The following is a 23,263-nucleotide window of genomic DNA, read 5'->3' as shown; positions in this document are numbered from 1 at the left end:
AAGCAATGGCCAGTCCTTGAAAAAGCTGTAAAATAATGAAGCAGTTTCCTTAAGACTGCACAACCCCACTGGAAGGCTGCTGCGGAGAGAGGTAGGAAGAGAAGAGAAAACAAGGGAAAGGAAGCCTATTGAAAGGACGTGGCAAGGAGCAATCTAAATATTATGTTTTCTCATTATTGTCATGTGTTTTCTGAAGACTAAAGCTCCCCCCCCATGTGATTTTTTTTCTCCCCCTTCTCCAGAGGTTTCCATGAACACCATCTCCGAGATTGTTGGCAGGAGAGTTCAGCTGAAAGGGCTGATAGGAAAGCGAGCCGTGAAATGCCCCTATTGCAATTTTTACTTCATGAAGAATGGATCAGACCTTCAGCGTCACATCTGGGCCCATCAAGGTAACTGCAGCGTAGCTGGCACTTAATCTGTTTAAAAATAGCGATCACTTCCTGACACGCCGATGCTCCGGTTATGGCCCAGCTAGACGCATGGAATTCCACCACACAATTTACTAGCAGCTGTTTCGGGTGAGGGGTCTTTAAGGTTAGGGACCATGTCATGCAGCTGGTGTTTTCCCCAGAAGGGAAGGTGGTAGCTGGGGGGGAAAGGTGTTAATTCACAGCTGCTGTTCATCACGTTGCTGTTGTTGGCATTGGTCTGTCTCGAGACACAATGGAGTTCTCCGGAGATGAAGTCAAATGGCTGTGTTAACAGCAGCAAAGTGAGCTCCACAGGATGCAAGCCTGGGCAGCATGTAGAGAGTTCCTGGGCTGCCCAGAAGACAACACACACACACACCCTCAGCCTCACTGATGTGGTCCAAAGGTAAGCAAAGCAATACAGTTGGCACAAGCTTGGCTGATTGCAGAGATACATAATTTGGGTGCTTGTTACCAAGCTGATACATATGAGAATTTTCTAGGAAACTCGGGCCCTTCCAGACCTTCCAGTTCATAGAGCATCCATCCCGATTTGCTTGCAGGCAGATTACCGTACTTTTCCATGTATAAGATGTTATTTTTTCCTTAGAAATTATGGGCAAAAATTGTGGGTAGTCTGATACACAGAAAGCAGAGGGGGACGTGCAGTTGGTGGCAGCAGCCAGCAGAAGATTGGCAGTGGCGATTGGGCGTATGATTGGTTGCTGTGGCAAGGCCTGCTGACGATTGGCTGCGGCTGCGGCAAATGGGCGGTTGATTTACGTCAGTGGCGAAGTGTGCATGCAATCGGCTGTGGTTGAATCAAGTGGGCAGGTGGGCTTGTGGCTGCGAGTGTGCAGGCGATCGGTGGCCATGGCGATGCGTGCGATTTGCAGTTGCTGGCAGGTGTTGGAAACCCCCCCCCCTAAAGCTGAACAACTCTGGGCAAACCCCCCCCCCTCAATTTTTTTTGTTGCAGCCCAGAAAAATAGGGGTCGTCTTATACACGGAAAAATACGGTATGTCGGTTATTTAACAAGCATTCATTCCAATTTGCAGGGCATGTTAGGGAGGTTAGATGATGATGCATCAAAGCAAGTGGCACCCCACGCTTCTCAGTGCATTTTCTCCATCGCTTTGCTTATCAGAAAAAGTCCAATCTTTCAGGTTTGTTGCACATGACTGCCCAATCAGCAACTTGAATTTGCTGGTGCTTGTGAATCGCACCTGAAATGCAGTGGTCTGGAAGTTCCCTGTGAGGCTCACAGTCCTGGTTCTTGACCCTCGAAGCCCACTTCTGTGGGCATTTGCGTAGAATTGCTGCTTTCCCAGTACTTTCGTCAACATCAGCTCGTTAAGCCTTCCACCCTTTGGACTGGTTCACACTTCGAGTTGGAGCCAATGTTATTCATACTCAGAGAAGACCCATTGAAATTGACGGACATAACTTAGGGCTGTTAACTTCAGGGGGTATATTTTGAGTAGAACACAACCCAGCATTTCTTCTTTTTTTAAAAAAAATAAATTTTATTAAATTCTTGCAAACTACATCAGCCAAGACATACAGACATTTAAAAGGTAAAAATAAAGAAATAGAAAAAAATAGAAAAGAAAAAGAATAGAAAATAGATATCAGATTAACACATAAAAGAAACAAACTCACAGACGTTACACATTGGCTTCCTTCCATCTCGATTTAGGTTAGATAAATTTATAACCATTCTGCAGTTGTATTATAATAACTCTATACATCGCAGGTTTTAAATTCCGTCCACTGTCATTTTTTTAATTCCCAAATTACCTTCAATATAACTTAAAAATTTATTCCAATCATTCTTTAGTTTTACATTTTTTTGATGCCTGATCCTCTGTGTCAATCTCGCTAACTCTATATACTCAAATAATTTCGTCCGCCATTCTCTAATCGTGGGGATATTAGGGGTTTTCCAGTTTTGCGCTAACAGGATCTTAGCCGCCACCGTTGCGTATTGAAAGAATGTTTGATCTTCGCTTTTGATCTCCTCCGATCATATTTAAGAGGAACGCTTCAGGTTTTTTTGGGAAAGTGTATTTCAATATTTTCTTTAATTCATCATAAATTTGTCCCCAAAATCTTTTCACCTCATCACAAGTCCACCACATGTGGAAAAAATTACCTTCTATAGTTTTACATTTCCAGCATGTGCTATCCCCGGTCTACAACCCAGAATTTCTTAACGCAAGGACCAGCAGCTGAAAATGTAAACCGACTGTGTTCAAAAGTATTGCACTTTGGGGAGGTAGCAGGTGGTGGCCAATTAACCCGAGACCTATGATGATTCAGGCATGCAAGTCGTCACTTGATGTTGCAGTCATCAGGTGATGAACTTGCATGCATGATTTGTCCCTCAGTCACCATCCAAGGAAAAGCGCTTAATGTAGGTCAGTTTTTCCCAGACTTGGGACTCCAGTTCTTTGTAGACTACAGTCCCCATCATCTGTGACCACTGCTCCTGCTAGCTAGGGATGATGGGGGTTGTGTTAGTATTTTCATTCTCCATTGCTGGATCATATGCTCCTATGTTTACTTTTCTGTACTGTTGCGTATGGAAATGGAAGTCAGTCTGAGATACTTCCGCTCCTTGTTCTCTGTCTCTCTTCTGAGGGAACTGCCTGTGTGAGAAGACACAGCTCACCGCTCGTCATGATGCTTTTGTTTTCTTTGCTGTAAATAAAGACTCTGATGCTACATCAATTTTTTATTATTATTATTATTATTATTATTATTATTATTATTATTATTATTATTATTAATACCCCGCCCATCTGGCTGGGTTTCCCCAGCCACTCTGGGCGGCTTCCAACAGAACACTAAAATACAATAACCTATTAAACATTAAAAGCTCCCCTAAACAGGACTGCCTTCAGATGTCTTCTAAAAGTTTGGTAATTATTTTTCTCTTTGACATCTGGTGGGAGGGCGTTCCACAGGGCAGGTGCCACTACCGAGAAGGCCCTCTGCCTGGTTCCCTGTAACTTGGCTTCTCGCAGTGAGGGAACCGCCAGAAGGCCCTCAGCGCTGGACCTCAGTGTCCGGGCAGAACGATGGAGGTGGAGACGCTCCTTCAGGCATACTGGACCGAGGCTGTTTAGGGCTTTAAAGGCACCAACACTTTGAATTGTGCTCGGATATCCGGCACAATCTCGCTTTCGCTGAACCCTGCTAATGCGTGCTCAACATCTACGGATATGGGTCGAAGTGTTTTGCAGGACTGGCCCAGAGGAATGTCCCAATAGGTTGTAGACCAGAAACAGCTGGAGAACCAAGTTTGGAAAACACTGCTGAAGGCAGTGCAGAGAGCACCTTCGCAGCATCACAGATATGGCAACAGGAGAGGGGTGCAACTTTTAAGATTTGCAATATAAACACACTTAGCTAGAATTAAGCCCCATTGGCTAATAAAAGATTCTTCTAGGTGGTACATTTAGCTACAGCACTGGCTGAATAGGTTTTTAACATACCATGAACACCTTTGGTGAATGCATAGTGTTCACCAGGACAGTGGCATCTGCTAGGACCAATTTAGTTAATGCTGCAATTAAACATCATTTGGAAGGATATTCCATCTGATATTTTTTTAAAGGAAAAATAGGCCAGCACATGCCCTGCTGGCATAGGGCTTCTACATTAATTCCCACTGCTAACTTTATTTATTGCACTTCTCATTTATAACATCTTTGACATGATAAATGGCAAGCGGTATATTTCTACCTCGCCCCCCTTTGTTGCTCTAGTACTCCGAAAGCAGAGCTCTGACATAAGTCAGCTTTTTGAAGTCTCCTGCTACATCTTCTATTGGAGCTACAGCAAAGTCTATGTAAATCAGTTGTTTGTTGCTCATCTAGTTCAAAGCTACCCGTTTTAGCGATTTTCTGCCTCAGCAGATAAGTCAAAAGTTATTCCGTAATTAATATTTCGAATCCCTTTTGTTTTTGAATTAATGAATCACAAGTTAGTCCAGCGAGTATTCCTGCCTGATAATATCCACACACAAAAGGGTAAATTAAATTATTACCGTCATCCGTGCAAAGGCTGTTGTTTTCAAGCCTGGATATTCTCAAAGCTCCAGAAATTATTTCCGCATAGAAAAGTAAACTGCTATGACCTAGCTGTGTTTGTGTGTGTACACATAGTGCAGTCTCTCTGCTTCATATATTCCACCATCAATGCAGAAGAAAAGAACTGAAGTTCTCCTGCTCCTTTGCATCCGTCATCCCTCTGTGCATTCTCTCCTTTTTATTGCAGCAGCAGCAGCAGCACCCCCTGCCTGTACTGCCTAGGAATAGGGGAGACTTGCTCATTGCAATCCACTATAATAATAATGGGACGCGGGTGGGGCTGTGGGTTAAACCACAGAGCCTAGGACTTGCTGATCAGAAGGTTGGCAGTTTGAATCCCCGTGACGGGGTGAGCTCCCGTTGCTCGGTCCCTGCTCCTGCCCACCCAGCAGTTTGAAAGCACGTCAGAGTGCAAGTAGATAAATAGGTACCGCTCCGGTGGGAAGGTAAATGGCATTTCCGTGCAGTGCTCTGGTTCGCGGCTTAGTCATGCTGGCCACATGACCTGAAAGCTGCCTGCAGACAAACGCCGGCTCCCTCGGTCAGTAAAGTGAGATGAGCGCCGCAACCCCAGAGTCGGCCACGGCTGGACCTAATGGTCAGGGGTCCCTTTACCTTTACTAACATGAACTCAGGATCCTTGTTCTCTACCAGGGATTTTAGACATTGAAGTAGTCCTAGAACATTGCCTTCAAGCGGCCATTCCTCATATCCCTGCAAAGTTTTTGACCGGTCATCTCCAGACAATCCTTTCTTCATTTCTGTTCTCTTTTTTTGCACAGGCATCAAGCCATTCAAATGCTCCCTGTGCGAATATGCCACTCGCAGCAAGAGCAACCTGAAAGCTCACATGAACCGCCACAGCACTGAGAAGACCCACCTGTGCGATATGTGCGGGAAGAAGTTCAAATCCAAAGGCACCCTGAAGAGCCACAAGCTCCTCCACACCGCCGATGGCAAGTAGCTCTCTATCAGGGCTGAGACCACCCAAAGCCCTTCCGCAATGGTTTGCATCATATTGCTTGTTTGAAATTGCAAGCTAGCAGCGACTCAGAGCAATGCAGTGGTGCTGCATGGAGTTAGGGTGGCTTGCATAGAAAACCCTATACAAACTTGTGCCAGGGGTGGGGGAGTTCTGCCTCACAGGGCTAATTAAGCCTGGCACGGGTTCAGATTTGGCCTGCAAGGTTATTTCCCCCAAGCCATGCCCACCTGCCCCGCAGCTGATGTGATGTATAACATCAGGCGCAGGGCAAACAGAGTTGTGGCTGCCGATGCACAACTGGAAGTCTTCAAGGGCACTCCTGATTTCCCATTGGAAATGGAGAGCAAGTGTGCTGGGTTCAGCTGCACTGGGGTCATGGCACAGGAAACTCCACTGGGCTTAAGTTACCACTTATTAGCAGATAGGCAGCGACTCCAGGCCTGTCGGATCATGCAACCAATCCTGAAGAAGGCAGTAACTTCAAGGCTGCTTGTCAACTAATAGCTGCTGGCTTCAACCCTCAGCTGATCAGCGGGGCTTCAGAGCGCTTTGCCAAGACCCAAGTGGTGCTGCTCTGAAGTCCCAGCCAACATCATTTGATGCCAAGTAATTGACAAGTCGGTGGTAAGGGAGATAAAGACCTGTGCTACACCATGCCACACAGAAGCCCTGTGCATGGAGTGAATCAATTGGCCCCTTGATAACACAACCTGCCCAATGACACGTCTAAAAAACCCCCAAAACACCAAGGTGTTAAGATTCCATCTGCTCACACTTTGTTACCTCTCACCTTTGTTTCTTTTCCAACACTCTCTAAAGATGCCTAAATGCAAGCAGTGTGTTTTGCACCAAGTTTTATTATATGCATGAAGAATAGTCAGAGTTGCATTGCTAGATTAGATCAAAGATTCACCTAGCACTTCCTGTCAACTGGCCAGCCACTTCTGTTCTTGGGAGGCTGTTTCTGCAAGCTCAGCAGTCCCCTGTCCAACATTTTTCTATTCCTTCCTCTTGCCAAGAATGGCACATCAGTACAGAATGAATCTCTGTCCGAGTTTATTGCTGTTCACAGTAACCAATGAAACACAGAGCATGACTTCTAAGTTCAATTAGATAGTGAACGTTCTAAACATCAAGCCTTTTCCCTCCACCGTGTTTTATGGGAGCTGTCAGCCTTATGCATAAGCTTCTCTGGAAATCCATCAACAACTTAAAATTTAGAGGAGAAAACTTGACAAGTTAGTATAGATTTGCCTTTTCAACTTGCACTTTGGGGTTCCCTTTTAAGTTTTTGACAGCTGTTGCTGAAAGGATTTCAAACAGAAATTCTCTGTCGTGGTAATGAAGGAGGAGCTGGAGTAAAACAGACCTCTGTGCAGGTTTTAATATGCTCGCATCATACTGAGAGTCTTCCACAGTTTGCAAACAGCTGAGAGTTAAAGAGAGAAGGGCTACCGATTTAGCTTCTAAAAAGAGGCACGACAGATGCTTTAAATGCTGTAAACTGTTCTGCAGTCCAGACTTGTATAGCATAAAGTCAAGCAAATAAATAAATGATGTGAAATGTTAAAAGGGGCATTCGGGAAGAAAATTGCTTGCAGCACTTATGACATGCTCAGGTTTATTTAAAGTTTCTTTTATGCCATCAGGATTCAAAGGCTGTTACTCCCTTGTGTTTGTTTGTTGTCCTACGAATCTAAGGAATCAATACCAATGTACATAAACCAGGAATTATACAGTTTTTAAAGCCTCCGGCTTTACTTTTGAGTATATTGGGGCATGGATGATCTTCATGGATCACTGCCTTGCCGTGGCGAAGGGGCTTGAAGAACTCAGAGAAGCTATGAACTACGCCGAGCAGGGCACCCAAGATGAACAGGTCATAGTGGAGAGTTTTGACCAAACGTGATCCACCTGGAGTAGGAATCGGCAAGCCACTCCAGTATCCCTGCCAAGAAAACTCCATGGACAAAGACAACAGGCATATAAAAGTTATGACACTGGAAGATGAGCCCCTCAGGTCGGAAGGTGTCCAACATGCTACTGGGGAAGAGCGGAGGACAACTACAAGTAGATCCAGAGCTGATGAAGCGGCTGGGCCAAAGCCGAAAGGACGCTCAGTTGTGGATATGCATGGAAGCGAAAGGAAAGTCCAATGCTGTAAAGAAAAATATTGCATAGGAACCTGGAATGTAAGAACCATGAACCCGGGTAAGTTGGATGTGGTCAAAAATGAGATGGCAAGAATAAATATTGACATCCTGGGCATCAGTGAGCTAAAATGGACGGGAATGGGCGAATTCAGTTCGGATGACTACCATATCTACTACTGTGGGCAAGAAACCCGTAAGAGAAATGGAGTGGCCCTCATAGTCAACAAAAGAGTGGCGAAAGCTGTACTGGGATGCAGTCTCAAAAATGATAGAATGATCTCGATACGAATCCAAGGCAGACCTTTTAACATCACAGTAATCCAAGTTTATGCACCAACTACTGGTGCTGAAGAAACTGAAATTGACCAGTTCTATGAAGACTTACAAAACCTTATCGAAGTGACACCAAAGAAGGATGTTCTGCTCATTATAGGGGATTGGAATGCTAAAGTAGGGAATCAAGAGATAAAAGGAACAACTGGCAAGTTTGGCCTTGGAGTTCAAAACGAAGCAGGGCAAAGGCTAATAGAGTTCTGTCAAGAGAACAAGCTGGTCATCACAAACACGCTTTTCCAACAACACAAGAGACGACTCTACACATGGACATCCCCAGATGGGCAACATCGAAATCAGATTGATTATATTATCTGCAGCCAAAGATGGAGAAGCTCTATACAGTCAGCAAAAACAAGACCTGGAGCTGACTGTGGCTCAGATCATCAGCTCCTTATAGCAAAATTCAAGCTTAAACTGAAGAAAGTAGGAAAAACCACTGGACAGGTAAGATACAATCTAAACCAAATCCCTTATGAATACACAGTGGAAGTGAGGAACAGGTTTAAGGATTTAGATTTGCTGGACAGAGTGCCTGAAGAACTATGGATGGAGGCTCGCAACATTATACAGGAGGCAGCAACTAAAACCATCCCAATGAAAAAGAAATGCAAGAAAGCAAAGTGGCTGTCCAACGAGGCCTTACAAATAGCGGGGGAGAGAAGGCAAGCAAAATGCGAGGGAGATAGTGTAAGATACAGGAAATTGAATGCAGATTTCCAAAGAACAGCAAGGAGAGACAAGAAGGCCTTCTTAAACGAGCAATGCAAAGAAATAGAGGAAAGCAACAGAATGGGAAGAACCAGAGATCTGTTCAAGAAAATCGGAAATATGAAAGGAACATTTCGTACAAAGATTACCATAATAAAGGACAAAAGGGGTAAAGATCTAACTGAAGCAGAAGACATCAAGAAGAGGTGGCAAGAATACACAGAGGAATTATACCAGAAAGATATGGATGTCTCGTACACCCCAGGTAGTGTGGTTGCTGACCTTGAGCCAGACATCCTGGAGAGTGAAGTCAAATGGGCCTTAGAAAGCACTGCAAATAACAAGGCCAGTGGAAGTGATGGTATTCCAGCTGAACTGTTTAAAATTTTAAAAGATGATGCTGTTAAGGTGCTACACTCAATATGCCAGCAAGTTTGGAAAACTCAGCAGTGGCCAGAGGACTGGAGAAGATCAGTCTACATTCCAATCCCAAAGAAAGGCAGTGCCAAAGAATGCTCCAACTACCGCACAATTTCACTCATTTCACATGCTAGCAAGGTTATGCTTAAAATTCTACAAGGAAGGCTCAAGCAGTATGTGGACCGAGAACTCCCTGAAGTGCAAGCTGGATTTTGAAGGGGCAGAGGAACCAGAGACCAAATTGCAAACATGCGCTGGATTATGGAGAAAGCTAGAGAGTTCCAGAAAGACATCTACTTCTGCTTCATTGACTATGCAAAAGCCTTTGACTGTGTTGACCACAGCAAACTATGGCAAGTTCTTAAAGAAATGGGAGTGCCTGACCACCTCATCTGTCTCCTGCGAAATCTCTATGTGGGACAAGAAGCTACAGTTAGAACTGGATATGGAACAACTGATTGGTTCCAAATTGGGAAAGGAGTACGGCAAGGCTGTATATTGTCTCCCTGCTTATTTAACTTATATGCAGAATTCATCATGCGAAAGGCTGGGCTGGATGAATCCCAAGCCGGAATTAAGATTGCCGGAAGAAATATCAACAACCTCAGATATGCAGATGACACAACCTTGATGGCAGAAAGTGAAGAGGAATTAAAGAACCTTTTAATGAGGGTGAAAGAAGAGAGCGCAAAATATGGTCTGAAGCTCAACATCAAAAAAACGAAGATCATGGCCACTGGGCCCATCACCTCCTGGCAAATAGATGGGGAAGAAATGGAGGCAGTGAGAGATTTTACTTTCTTGGGCTCCATGATCAGTGCAGATGGTGACAGCAGTCACGAAATTAAAAGACGCCAGCTCCTTGGGAGAAAGGCGATGGCAAACCTAGACAACATCTTAAAAAGCAGAGACATCACCTTGCCAACAAAGGTCCGTATAGTAAAAGCCATGGTTTTCCCAGTAGTGATGTATGGAAGTGAGAGCTGGACCATAAAGAAGGCTGATCGCCGAAGAATTGATGCTTTTGAATTATGGTGCTGGAGGAGACTCTTGAGAGTCCCATGGACTGCAAGAAGATCAAACCTCTCCATTCTGAAGGAAATCAGCCCTGAGTGCTCACTGGAAGGACAGATCGTGAAGCTGAGGCTCCAATACTTTGGCCACCTCATGAGAAGAGAGGACTCCCTGGAAAAGACCCTGATGTTGGGAAAGATGGAGGGCACAAGGAGAAGGGGACGACAGAGAATGAGATGGTTGGATGGTGCTCTTGAAGCTACTAGCATGAGTTTGATCAAACTGCGGGAGGCAGTGGAGGACAGAAGTGCCTGGCGTGCTCTGGTCCATGGGGTCACGAAGAGTCGGACACGACTAAACGACTAAACAACAACATATTGGGGCAAAGCTAGATGTGGTGTAGGGCATCTATGATCGAGATCGCCTATTGTCAATTTTAAAATGTTGTGAAGCTTAAAGAAGCCACAGGGAAGGGGTTATGAGAAAGTGGGGGATAACCTTTTCCACAGCACCATTTGCCTAGCCTGAATTCTCCACCACATTTGGGGATGGTAGTTTAGATCAGGAAAATGTTGTGGTGGAAGGATTAAAACACCTCCTGACCTATCACTGCTTCCCCAACTTGATTTGCCACCCATGAAAACCTACAGGAGAACTGACTTGTTAATGTTCCCTTGTCACATTTAATTAACCTTTTAGACTGTCCAAAGACCTTTGAAACTGTGGACTTTAAGAGAGGCAAAATCATTCTAGTTTTGCCTTAGGTGGCGATTCTCCTTCAGGACACTTCATTCTCTCAAGTTCATCCCCTCAATAGAACACATTCAAGTGATTTCAGAGATTCCCATCTGAAGCCAACTGACCAAACATGCATCAAGAAGATGCGTAAATGGAAACTCAACATAACAGTGAAACCGTATCATAAAGGCGGGTAAATCACAGCTTCAGAAACAAATAAAAGCAGCATTATAGAAACAGAAATTCAGGAATAGCAGGGTTAAATCATGACGGTTGCTACTTCATATCTGTTTTCCTCTGTTTAAATGAGACAACGCATTTGTATCTGAATTGGTTGGTTTTCTGTTTCAGGGAAACAGTTCAAGTGCACAGTGTGCGATTATACTGCCGCACAAAAGCCACAGCTGCTGAGGCACATGGAGCAGCATGCTTCGTTCAAGGTAAGGAGGTTGCTGCCGACTTGGCTGCATGAACCGCTGTGCCGCCAAGCAGTTATTGCGGGTGCAGCACATGGCAGCGGTTGAGGTACTGCAGCAAACTATGCCCAAGGTTAGAGGGTTCAGGTTTAGATATCCCTGGATCGGCATGGGAAGCTGGAGCCAGAGAGATCCTTTATAACTTCTATCTTCTCCCCCCCCCCATGGGCCAAGTTTGGCAGGTGGGGTTGCCCACCTCCAAATCACCTGGCATCGCGATGACATCTGGTGACCCGGTTTTGCCTACACAGGTTGCAGTTAAACCATACTGGCACAGGCATGTCTAGAACTGTGGGAGGTGCTTTAAAGCCCTGATATTCAGCTGATTATCCATTTCTCCTGATTTGATAGATACCTCTTCTGTACACTTCTCTCCCCTGCCTTTAGTCTTTAAGTTTTGTTTCACTTCCCCACCCTTAAGCTTCAGATCCCTGGGCTGAACTTTGACCCTCCTGTAGCTTTCGAAGCTGTGGCTCAAAACAACCTGTGCATTGGGGATATTAAAAGAAAAGGCCTGCTATTTTACAACAGAAACAAACCCCAAAAGGCTAAGCAGCTACATTCTAGGTGATGATGATGATGATGCTTATGCATTTTATCATTGATGTGTTTTAGCCCTCTTCAGGCATTCAAAAGAACACATCTTTTAATGTATCCAGGATTGCATATTTATGCAATTTACTTTCTCCATGCTTGCATTTTTGGGATTCGTCTTTCCTTCCGATATTTACAGAAAGAATTCTAGCTAGCTACAGTTACAATATAATATGATGCCATCTGTATTATATTGGTTTTGTGGACGTCAGTAAGGATAAGGTAATTATTTTCTTTTCAGTAATTCTGCCTTGTGCTCTCAAGATATTAGACCAATATTATTTCAGCGAATGAACATGTCCACCTTAAACAGAAACATGCTGGCATTTCTTGTGTGCATCCCAGAATAGATGATGATAAAACACGGTCATTTTGTGTAGTTTCTGAGGCAGATATTCCATCTGGTCACCATTCTGGCATATGTTTAAAAAGATGCAAACGAAGAATGCCTGGCCAAAAATTTCATGAACAAGGCGAATTCTGAAGTCATTTGAACCGATTATCAGCACCAAACTATTTAAGTGGCTGGGACATAATGTACTGCAGTGGCAGATGCAAGGCTGAGAGTGGAGGATTGTGTTAGGCTGAGTAAGATAAAACAATAGAAAGTACGTTTCCGAGTACAATTCAAAATGTTGGTACTAATCTTTAAAGCCCTAAACGGCCTCAGCCCAATATACCTGAAGGAGCGTCTCCACCCCCATCGTTCTGTTCCAACTCCGAGGGCCTTCTGGCGGTTCCCTAACTGCAAGAAGCTACAGGGAACCAGGCAGAGGGCCTTCTTGGCAGTGGCGCCTGCCCTGTGGAATGCCCTCCCACCAGATGTCAAGGAAATAAGCAACTATCTGACTTCTAGAAGACATCTGAAAGCAGCCCTGTTTTTGATGTTTGATCTTTTATCGTGTTTTTAATGTTTGTCTTTTTAATGTTCTGTTGGGAGCCACCCAGAGTGGCTGGGGAAACCCAACCAGATGGGCGGGGTATACATTAGTAGTAGTAGGCTGAATGGTGCACACATATAAATGGCACTAGCCTATCAAGACCCTCCAGGCCTGTCTCTCAAGCCCTTGAGACTCTCCCCAAGCCACAGCCCTCACTACCCCTGGTGTAGGTCACCCTCAAGTGCTTTTGCCTGCTAGAATGGGTCCTTGGCCACATACACATCACCCTTCTAAAAAGCAGCGTTGTACCAACCATGTCTTCCCCAAAAGAATCCTGGGAACTGTTGTTTGTCAGGGTTGCCAAGATTTGCTAAGAAACCCCTATTCCCCTCGCAGAGACGCAACTCTCAGAGTTTCCCAGAAAGAAGAACTGGTTGTCAAGCAGCGCCAAGGAGTGTGGTGGAGTCTCCTCCTTTGGAGGTCTTTAAGCAGAGGCTTGACAACCATATGTCAGGAGTGCTCTGATGGTGTTTCCTGCTTGGCAGGGGGTTGGACTCGATGGCCTTTGTGGTCTCTTCCAACTCTATGATTCTATGATTCTTGCAGCTGTAGCTCTAGGAGGAAGATGGGGGGGGGGGGTCGGGTGTCTTTGCAACCTTCAGCACCCTTAAACTACAGCTCCCAGAATTCCTTGCAGGGAGAGGAGCAATGACTGTTAAAGTGGTATGATAGTTCCTTCCAGTAGCACCTTAAAGACCAACTAAGTTAGTTCTTGGTATGAGCTTTCGTGTGCATGCACACAAGCTCATACCAAGAACTAACTTAGTTGGTCTTTAAGGTGCTACTGGAAGGAATTTTTTTATTTTGACTATGGCAGACCAACACGGCTACCTATCTGTAACTGGTATGATAGTGATTTCAATGTATGTTGCTGCTGTGGTTCTGTGGTAGTGCTTTTGCTTGTCTGGATGTGTGTGTGTTTGTGTGTGTGTGTACACACACACACACACACACATGCAGAAAGCTCTTACTTTAGTGTGAATGGAACATAGCCTACAGTTCAGAGAGTCAAATATATTTCTCTGCCTATTTGGCATCTGTCCTCAGCAGTCACTGCATGGTGTAGGAAAGGGTTCCAAAGCCCTCTTTTTAAAATATGGCCTTGAGCTATCACAAGTGATAAATTGAACAACAGCGATTAAAATGTATGCGTGGGCTTTGTGACACCAAGCAGGCACTTAACAGTCTCTCACTTTGTTCCGCGTGTGGTCTCTCCATGACCTTCTTTGCATTTCTGTATTTATTTATGTGTTCACTACATCTGTGTTCCTTTTCTCTTTTTACCAGCACCCTCAACGTCCTTAAAAATGCAATATTATAAATAATAAACGCATGCTTATATATTTTTTAAAAAATTGCATGAAACCCTCCCGCTTAATTTTGGTTCAAGTATGATCGAGAAGCCTACCCTTCAGAATGACAGTTGTTTTACATTTCTCGGCATAAATATCCTTAAATAGAATTTGGTGCCGTTTGAAGAATGTTCAGAGGGAAATGAATAACAAATGGTCAAATGGTACAGAAAGATAAAGAGGATCGATGGGTTCCTACTCATTAAACTCAGTTGGGAATTGCTTTCAACTTACCATACATAGTAAAGCAGGCATAGGCAAACTCAGCCCTCTAGATGTTTTGAGACTACAATTTCCATCATCCCTGACCACTTGTCCTGTTAGCTAGGGATGATGGTAGTTGTAGTCCCAAAACTTCTGGAGGGCTGAGTTTGCCTATGCCTATAGTAAAGAAACGGAAGCGAAGCAGATGCAAAACAGTTGATTTTTAAAGATTCGCTGATGGGGGGGGGGAACAGTTCAAGTTAGCACTCGGCCTACTTAGGCTGTCCAGCTAGATAGTAAACAGAGACACTTCCCATGAGGAAGATGGATGAAGGAAGATGGACTGGGTACCAGTTTTGTTAAATGCTGCACTGATCACCTTGAACAGAGGCACCTTAGCCTGCTTAGAGACTGTTGGGAAGCTACACGTTGATTTTTTGCCTTGGTGCCACCACTTGTGCTATGTCTCCATAATCCATTCTTTGCCTGTACATTTCTGAACAGAGCTACTTTCACAACCCATACCTTGGAAGACTCTGCTGTTTCTTCTTAAGCATCCTTACCCATCACATGCTGCCCTTACCGTCTCAAAGCTTGAGGCAGGGAGTCTGGACCAAAGCAGTATCTATCGTTCCCCACTAATTGGCTGCATCGCTGGTTACAGTGCCTCTCCACAGGGATGCCCTCAGGTACTAAGGTCCCAGTTACAAAAGATGCCTTTCACCTAAGCACTCAGCAACCAGGGAAGGGTTGCAGATGCAGCAGCTTCCAAGAAGCATCTTCCAAACAGAGATCAAGCACAGAGAGTCATTCAAGTCACCAACCTAATCCAGAGATAAGGCCAGGAAACAGTCCAAGGTCAACATCACAGGGAGTTCAACTAAGGCAACTTCTGCCACCAGGGACTAGAAGCCATGGAGCTGTGTTGTTTCTCGCCAGTGGAAGAGGTACAAGGGAGGTCTTATATACTCAGGCCTCCTAAACCACATCCAAACCACAGCTGTTGGCAATGAGCAGGGACCACTTACTCACGAGCAGACCACCAACACCGGGTCTTGTAAATGCATACTGAGCCATCGTTCTTTGGCCCTAAAAGTGTTTGGTGCCAGTGCTATTGAGGGCTTAGGGCTGCTTCACCTTCTCCTTGTGGTCCCAGAAGTTCATTATTGGGTATCAACCCAGAGGTCCCCTCAAGGGAATTCTCAGCATTGGATTCAAGGAGCCCTGCCAACTCCTCAAGGTCCCCAACATTTAGGTCAGGGCTAGACATGCCAGTTACCAAGGTTCTCCGAATGCTGGTTTTGCCTCCCAGTAACTTTGCAAGGTAATTCGCACTGTAAAAGGTGTCTAAAGGTACCTTGAAAGCTTTTTGCAGATAAACACCAAACAGATAAGCAACTGCACATCTTTCCAAAGACATCTGGAGGCAGCCCTGTATCAGGAAGTCCTTATTATTTGGCAGTTTTGCTGTACTTTTATTATGCTGGAAGCTGCCCAGAGTGGCTGGGGCAACCCAGTTATATGGGCAGGGTATAAGTAATATGTTGTTGTTGTTATCCTGCCTGAATGAGGAGTTGGACCAGAACATCCCACGTTCAAAACCAAAGCTGTATCACACCGTAACATTGCAAATGGCTCTGTGAATTGTTGTTGCTAAGGCATCTAAGCTGGAATATAAAATCGGTCCAAAGATATTTTTTTTATGACCTTTAGACCATTTAAAGGTCAAAGCAGTTTTTATTGTTAAATAGCCAAGCAGGCAACTATGATATTTCAATAATAGGCAGTATTGTGGCTGTAAGGAATAGCCTTTTGAAGATATTGATAGTTCCTTTCCACACACATTTTGCAGGATACACACTGAAAGACAGATTTTATTGTTGCAGTGTTCTCATTTCTCAGTCTTTTAACCCTTTTGTACATGTGAAAACTCCACAGAGCCAACTATATTTTTCTGATAGGACTGCTGAGTCCTGACCACATGCACAAGGAACTGTTTTCTGATGTGGCCTAGTAAAGAGAAGGACTGAAACGCCTTCCTTACTCCAATTACCTTTCAGCCTCAATTCCCCATTGTTAAAATGGGAATATGAACAACTGCTTCTCAGCATTGTTGTGCACCCGAAACATGTTTCAGGAATGTTAATGCCTTGTTATGTTCAATATTCTAGTCAGGAAACCTATTTACATGGATTTATTTGAGGTCTCTAAAGGAAACTTTGTAGGACATCTGTACTGATTGATTTTTGTGAAGTGATTAATTTTTTGTAAAGCACACGATGCAATTCTAACTGGACTAGCTCTGGAGACTGAGTGCCTCTGTTCGGTCAGGGGAAAATAGTATTTCTGAGCTTTCATAGTTCCCAGACAATGATATTTTTTTCAGTGGAAACCAGTACACTGATCGGTAAATAGACCATATTGCATTGTTCTCTTCCCATTGTCACTGACTTCTCCTCAGCATTGCCAGGAAAGTCACTGAAATAGTGCAGACCGAGTCTGGAGAAGAAAGTCTTCTTGAGAACAAGAAACCGTACAAAAATAGTGTATAATTTGAGGAGACAGGAACAGAGAGGCCTCGTCTTCCTTACTTCAGGCCTTGTTCATCGCAGGGAGACAGTCAACCAAACATACAGAGGAAAAGGTCCACCAGCCAATTAGAGGACATGCTACCTCAGTGAAGATCGCACCACTGCTCAAGGGAGGGCCAGAGAAGATGCAACCGGGGCGGCCATGTTTGTTTGCTCATTTGCCTGTCCCAGTCACATGCAAAACAGGGATGGAGGGTGTTTGTCTTACATTTTTTCATCACGAGGGACGTGGACATAGGGAGCAGAAAGCCTGAATGCTGAGCAGATGCTCTGCCCTTGCGCCACACTCTTCTTGTGCATGAGGCTGAGGAATTCCACTGAATGTCCACTTCGGATAATTGCAGTTTATATGTGCAGAGTTGTGCACAGCCTTTGCATGTTCTCCTCCACATCAGTTTCTTTTGCTAGTCATTTCTGAATGAGGCATCAGCTCTGTGTTCCTCCTGTCTGCCTGGAGAAGCATGTCACTAAATTAGTACAGGGCATTAATTTTAATGCAGTTGAGTAGCTGGAAATTCTGCAGTGGTGGGTGGTTTTTTTTGCAACTTCAGAGTGAGTGATGCTACCTTGCTTTGCCAATCCATCTTTTTATGGAGGAGAGACCAGGACTCAGCAGCCACGACACATAAATACTTCGCGGAGCTGTTCGGTGCCAATGAATTTCTGCCTTATTGTGAAACTTTGCAAGGCATAAAAATGTAATACAGTTGGAGATAAGGCATTGCTAAGGCATTGGCTTGCATGTGTTGCTCTGGAAGCGTTACCTAATGGAACAAATTAGCTTGCTAACGTACGTATTGAGATAGATTTGAATCTTGCTGTTTCTTAAGCCAGAAGCGTAGGTCTTCTGTAAAGTTCTGAAGACAGGAAACAGATACAGCTAATTCATTTCCTTTCTCCTCAGCCTTTCCGGTGTGCACACTGCCATTATTCCTGCAACATATCTGGTTCTCTGAAGAGACATTATAACAGGAAGCATCCCAACGAAGAGTATGTTAATGCTGGCTCTGGAGAGCTTGCCGCTGAAGCCCTTCTCCAGCAAGGTGACCTGTCTTGTTTTGAAACCATTGCACAAAAATTACTCCTTTGAATTAAGACACAATTAAATTTCTTTTGCAGAGAGTATGCTGTGGCAGGCTTAGCTTTTCAGTGGTGGACAGTGATGGGATTTTGTGTGTGTGTGTGAGGCACTGTCATCACTTCCCTGAAAGAAAAAACCTGTAGCAAACCTTGTGTACGAATTGAAAATCCACATGAATGAAAGCTGGAGGGAAGCCAGCATTCTCTTGTGGATCGGTTCCTACAGAACGCGTTCTTGGCTCTTTCTTAATGGGAATGAAGCCAAAGGCACTTTTAAAGGAAGAAAGCTGTTGCTGTATTTGAGAAAAGGTTATTTTTTCCCCAGTTACACGCTGCTTTTTTTTTTTACATTTTGAAAACTGTCTGTGCAGCTGTGATCAGAGTTGGCACCTCCAATCCTGAATATATTTACCCGGGGTTGTATTCAGTTGTGTCCCTCCTTGTCCACCAGTCTTTGGCTCAGCAGAAGGCATTTGTTATTATAGAATGGGGGGAAGGCCATTTTTGCTGATTCTCCCTTCCCTCTGCAGCTCTCCTCCCTCGCCCGCCCTTCACCAGCTCAAGAGAGGCAGGGGACATTTTGGAACAGTGCAGGGGACAGCAGGAGAAAGGGGAGATCTGCAAAAATCAGTCTGCACCCCACTTTCATCTCGCAGAAGAATCCCCTGGATTCAGTAGCTCTCTGTCCACAGATGGACATGGTCAGACACACCCCACGGAACTCCTGTTGGTTTCTGCGGAAACAGCTTCACAGGATGACAGCTTTGATTTGATGGACTCCATCTCATGGAGCAAGCAAACCTAACGTTCTGCTCATTGCTTCAGGATATTCTCACTGCGGGGAACGGGAAGCTGACCTAGAGATGAGCCTTTGTCCTGATTCAGCAGACCATCTTCTTACATTCTTGACCTAGCCAGTTCTTCTCTGCGTCACTTGTGAAACCGGCCTGTGGGTCAAATCCTACTTGGTTAAACGCTTAGCGTAACTCCCGCAAAGCATTCTTCTCTTGTACTTGCTTCCTGCATACATTTCTCAGTTCCACTGCATCAGCTCACTTCCAAATAACTAGCTGAGCATCAGAGTAGGTGCCTGAGCATTTTTCAATCCTTCCTGCTATATGAGGGGTTTTTTTTGTTGTTGTTTTGATTTTCACTAGAGCCTCGGAAGATAAAAGAGGGAGGGAGAAGAATTCGAGAGGACTCCTTTCACTACTCCGGGCCCTATCTAATTAAAAACGGGTTTTGCCGAACAACATAGTATCTGGATGCAACTGCAAGAGATGTGCACGCTCCACTCTTAAGGGACATTTTGCTGCTGTGCAGTTGGAAATCTGATAACCCAGTCCAGTAGCTTCTTAAGTATGAAATGTATTCAAGGATTCAGGACATTGAAAAGCGTGTAACGCTACTGCAAGTGGGGAATTAAAAGGAAGCCAAATTTGATTGCCTTTTGTTGGGAGATGCTGAGCTGTTTGTGGAAGTTGACTCCCTTGTTTTATTTTTGATGGTTTCCAAGTGTTTATCCCCATATTGAACGAAAAAATGCAGAACTTTCCCCCTCCTTAAAAAGCATCTTGCAGGGATTTCAAAATTCGCTTTTTTTTTTTTTTACAGTAGAATAGATGCCAGACTAACACAGCCGCTCTAGATAATGAATAAAACATCATTCTCCCAAGCGTGACATTTCTAAAAAGCATTTCCAAATTATTCTTTTCTTCTTTCTTAGCTGTTTTAAAAAAAAATGTCTGCAAAGAATTCACATTTATTGGAAGTGCTAACCCATGTTCCAACAACACAGAAACAGTGACACAAGCCAAATGCATTCAGAATAAATGCTGTCTGCCCTCCCCCTTCCACTGTTGCAAATATGGGAACTGGAGGACAAAAGCAGGAATCGGCACCCTAAGGCCCATGGGCTGGAAGCAGCCCACAGAGGCCGTTTAACTGGCCCACGAGCCGCCCCTGAACCCAGCCACCCGCTTGGCGAATCCCCGCGCACGGCGCTAAACCAGTGCTGCCCAGGGACTCTCTTCTGCGGCTTCAGAAATTGCTTCTGCGCATGCCCAGACGCCGGAAATCACTTCTGCACAGGCATGATTTTCGACGTCTGGGCATGCGCAGAAGCGATTTCCGGCCCCGCGGACATGCACGGATGGGATTTCCGGCATCGCACTGCACCGTACCGGCCCACAGAGGATCTCCATGGTAGTGATTCTGCCCATGCCCAGTAAGCCTTGCCGACCCCTGGACAAAAGCATCGCAATGAGTGCACCCAGATGTTAGTTTCTTTGAGTCCTCCAAACCGCAATGAAGATAGAGGTCTGCAGTACCTTAGAAACAAATGCATTTATTGCAGCATGGACTTTGAAGGAGGGCTGCACATCCATTGAAAAGCACGTGCATTGCATTCCAGTGGCCCCAGATCCATTTCCTGTTATCTGCCACCTGAAACCTCAAGAGCCACTGTCTGTCATTGTAGACAGTACTGAGCTAATGGACTGATGGTCCGGCCTGGAATAAGGCTGCTTCCTATCCCTGTTGGCATGTGAATCATCAGGTGTGTGGGCAGCCATGTTTGTTTTTCCATGGACAAACGTATTTGTGCAACAGCGGCCAAGAATGCAAGTATAGAAACAGGGCCAAGCATACATTTGATGGAATGGGGAGGAGTTTCCACTTCATGAACCTTCACGACTTTGCATTAGGAAACGGGGGTCTGCACAGGAAGCCAGGAACATATCTTATGCCTTCAGAATTCATGCTGGATTTACTGTACGTCCCCCCCCCCATGATACACAAATGTTAATGATACACCTCGGGTTAAGTACTTAATTCGTTCTGGAGGTCCGTACTTAACCTGTAACTGTTCTTAACCTGAAGCACCACTTTAGCTAATGGGGCCTCCTGTTGCTGCCGCGCTGCCGGAGCACAATTTCTGTTCTCATCCTGAAGCAAAGTTCATAACCTGAAGCACTATTTCTGAGTTAGCGGAGTCTGTAACCTGAAGCATATGTAACCCGAGGTACCACTGTATATAGTAGCCAGATTAACTTGCAATCAAAAGGGGGGGGGGGACCCTCAGTGTTAGTGCAGTTAAATCTTTATTGTTGTTGTTTAGTCGTGTCCGACTCTTCATGACCCCATGGACCACCAGAGCACGCCAGGCACTCCTGTCTTCCGCTGCCTCCCGCAGTTTGGTCAAACTCATGCTGGTAGCTTCGGGAACACTGTCCAACCATCTCATCCTCTGTTGTCCCCTTCTCCTTGTGCCCTCCATCTTTCCCAACATCAAGGTCTTTTCCAGGGAGTCTTCTCTTCTCATGAGGTGGCCAAAGTATTGGAGCCTCAGCTTCAGGATCTGTCCTTCCAATGAGCACTCAGGGCTGATTTCCTTCAGAATGGATGGGTTTGATCTTCTTGCAGTCCATGGGAATCTCTAGAGTCCCCTCCAGCACCAGAATTCAAAAGCATCAATTCTTCGGCGATCAGCCGTCTTGATGGTCCAGCTCTCACTTCCATAAATCTTTAGGCAAGAAACCTAAACAGCGCAGGCCTAGTGATCCCAGCAACCTCTCCCCAGTTGGTCTTGCTTCAAGAAGGCATTTGCACGGACTGAAGGCCTCTGCCTTCCCACCACTTCCCAAGTCTCCTCCTCTCCTAGGTATTTCCCAAGCAGTCACGAATTGCGTTTGTGCACAACCTGCCTCTGCTCTGCCCTCCTCACTTCTTTGCACATTATATGATACCAGGGGAGAGGGAGCTGGTCTCGGCAGGTGGGGGAGACTCCCTTACTTCTTCAGCAGCCTGCCTCTCTGTCTCCAGGCCTCCCTCCCAGCCTCCACTTCTGCCTCTGAGTCTGAATTGCCCTCTGCCACAGCCTCTTCCTGCTCACCAAACCCTGTCACCTCTTCTGCTTGCGACCCTTCCTCCTCCCAGTCTGCTCCCTCTGACCACTCATTGCCATTCCACCACCGACCCCCTGGCTCTGAATCTTCTTCCCCTGGGGGTTCCCTTGGGGGTTCCCCAGCTTGGTAGGGACCCCCAACCCCTCTGCATCCAGCCACACCATGACAGGAGACCACTATAATTGTAGATAAAATGAGCTAACAACAGGGCCTGGGCATCCCAGCTATCTCTCAAATACCCTTCCAAGACAGCCAACCACATGGCCTCACTGTCACCAAAAAGAAGGTACTGTGTCCAGAATATAGGTTGTAAAGGCAGATTTGCCCAGTGAAGCTAAACCTATTAATTATTTTGTTGCTTAAACTTTCCTGCATTTTTAAAAGGCAAACTGTAAGGATCTGGAGCTGTAACCACTGATAAGGGAATCGCCCAGGGCATGCAGTTGCACGTAGAGTTCTAGTAAGAAAAGGACTTAATGGAAGTGTTTTCCTGTAACTTTCCCTATGGGTGTCCTGATGCTGTAGCTTAAACTCAAGGACTGTAAGAAGCCAAAGGAGGTTCGCCGTGGGAAGCTGCAGCTAGGAAGCCTTCTAAAATGAGCGTTTTCCCATACTATCAGTAGCACACAGATCCTCGGGGGCTTTCTGGCTGCTTGTTATCTGCGACTTCTTTTCATTTTGTGACCCCTTATTAATGCAATATAGAAAGTAAATGTCACATCCAAGTGACCAGTTAGTGCATTAATAGAGTGTGTGTGTGTGTCCAGAGGGATGGTGGGGAGGCCAACAGTGGAATTGCTCCTTTGGCATTTCAGAAATATGAAATACTCCAATATGATTTGACTACATGCACGGGTGTCAAAAGCAGATAAGGTATGTCATTCAGTGACCTTTCCCCCTCTCTGTATTGCCAAAGTATTTAATGAATTGGATGGAAATTAATTTTCTTTAGCTGCGGTGTCAATTAGCTGTCGCACAGTTTTCTGCTACTGGCTCAACTGGATGCTTCCATTTGTTGTTCCTTAATTAAAGTCGCAGTGACAAAGGTGCCCATTTTAATTAGCAGGGTGTTATTGTTACAGTAATTTTAATTTAAAAGAAATAGAGGAAGGTCTTGCATCTAATTGAGTTTTTATTAAGAGGGTGATACGAAATGAATATTTCATTTCAGATTTGGTAACTGATGGTATCGTTCTCCTATCCTGTGCCAAAGGTACTTTACTAGGGAGCTGTGCAATGTTGCATATTAACACAT

At 45.0% G+C, this 23,263-nt stretch overlaps 1 protein-coding gene across 2 annotated transcripts in view; it reads left to right on the top strand.

Moving 5' to 3' along the window:
• The window catches only part of ZFAT (zinc finger and AT-hook domain containing), an 86,915-nt gene that overhangs the window by 47,447 nt on the left and 16,205 nt on the right, over positions 1-23,263 (top strand). For both annotated transcript variants that reach the window (XM_082235490.1, XM_082235491.1), the window contains exons 9-12: positions 243-392; positions 5,294-5,467; positions 11,217-11,305; positions 17,928-18,066. In XM_082235490.1, coding sequence (XP_082091616.1) covers positions 243-392; positions 5,294-5,467; positions 11,217-11,305; positions 17,928-18,066 — 552 coding nt within the window. The remainder of the gene's footprint in view (positions 1-242; positions 393-5,293; positions 5,468-11,216; positions 11,306-17,927; positions 18,067-23,263) is intronic.

The sequence above is a fragment of the Podarcis vaucheri genome (genome assembly GCF_965113315.1).
Source record: "Podarcis vaucheri genome assembly, chromosome: 8".
NCBI lineage: Eukaryota > Metazoa > Chordata > Lepidosauria > Squamata > Lacertidae > Podarcis > Podarcis vaucheri.
The sequence above is the reverse complement of the archived record's forward strand: the minus strand, read 5'-3'. Positions and strand labels throughout refer to the sequence as shown.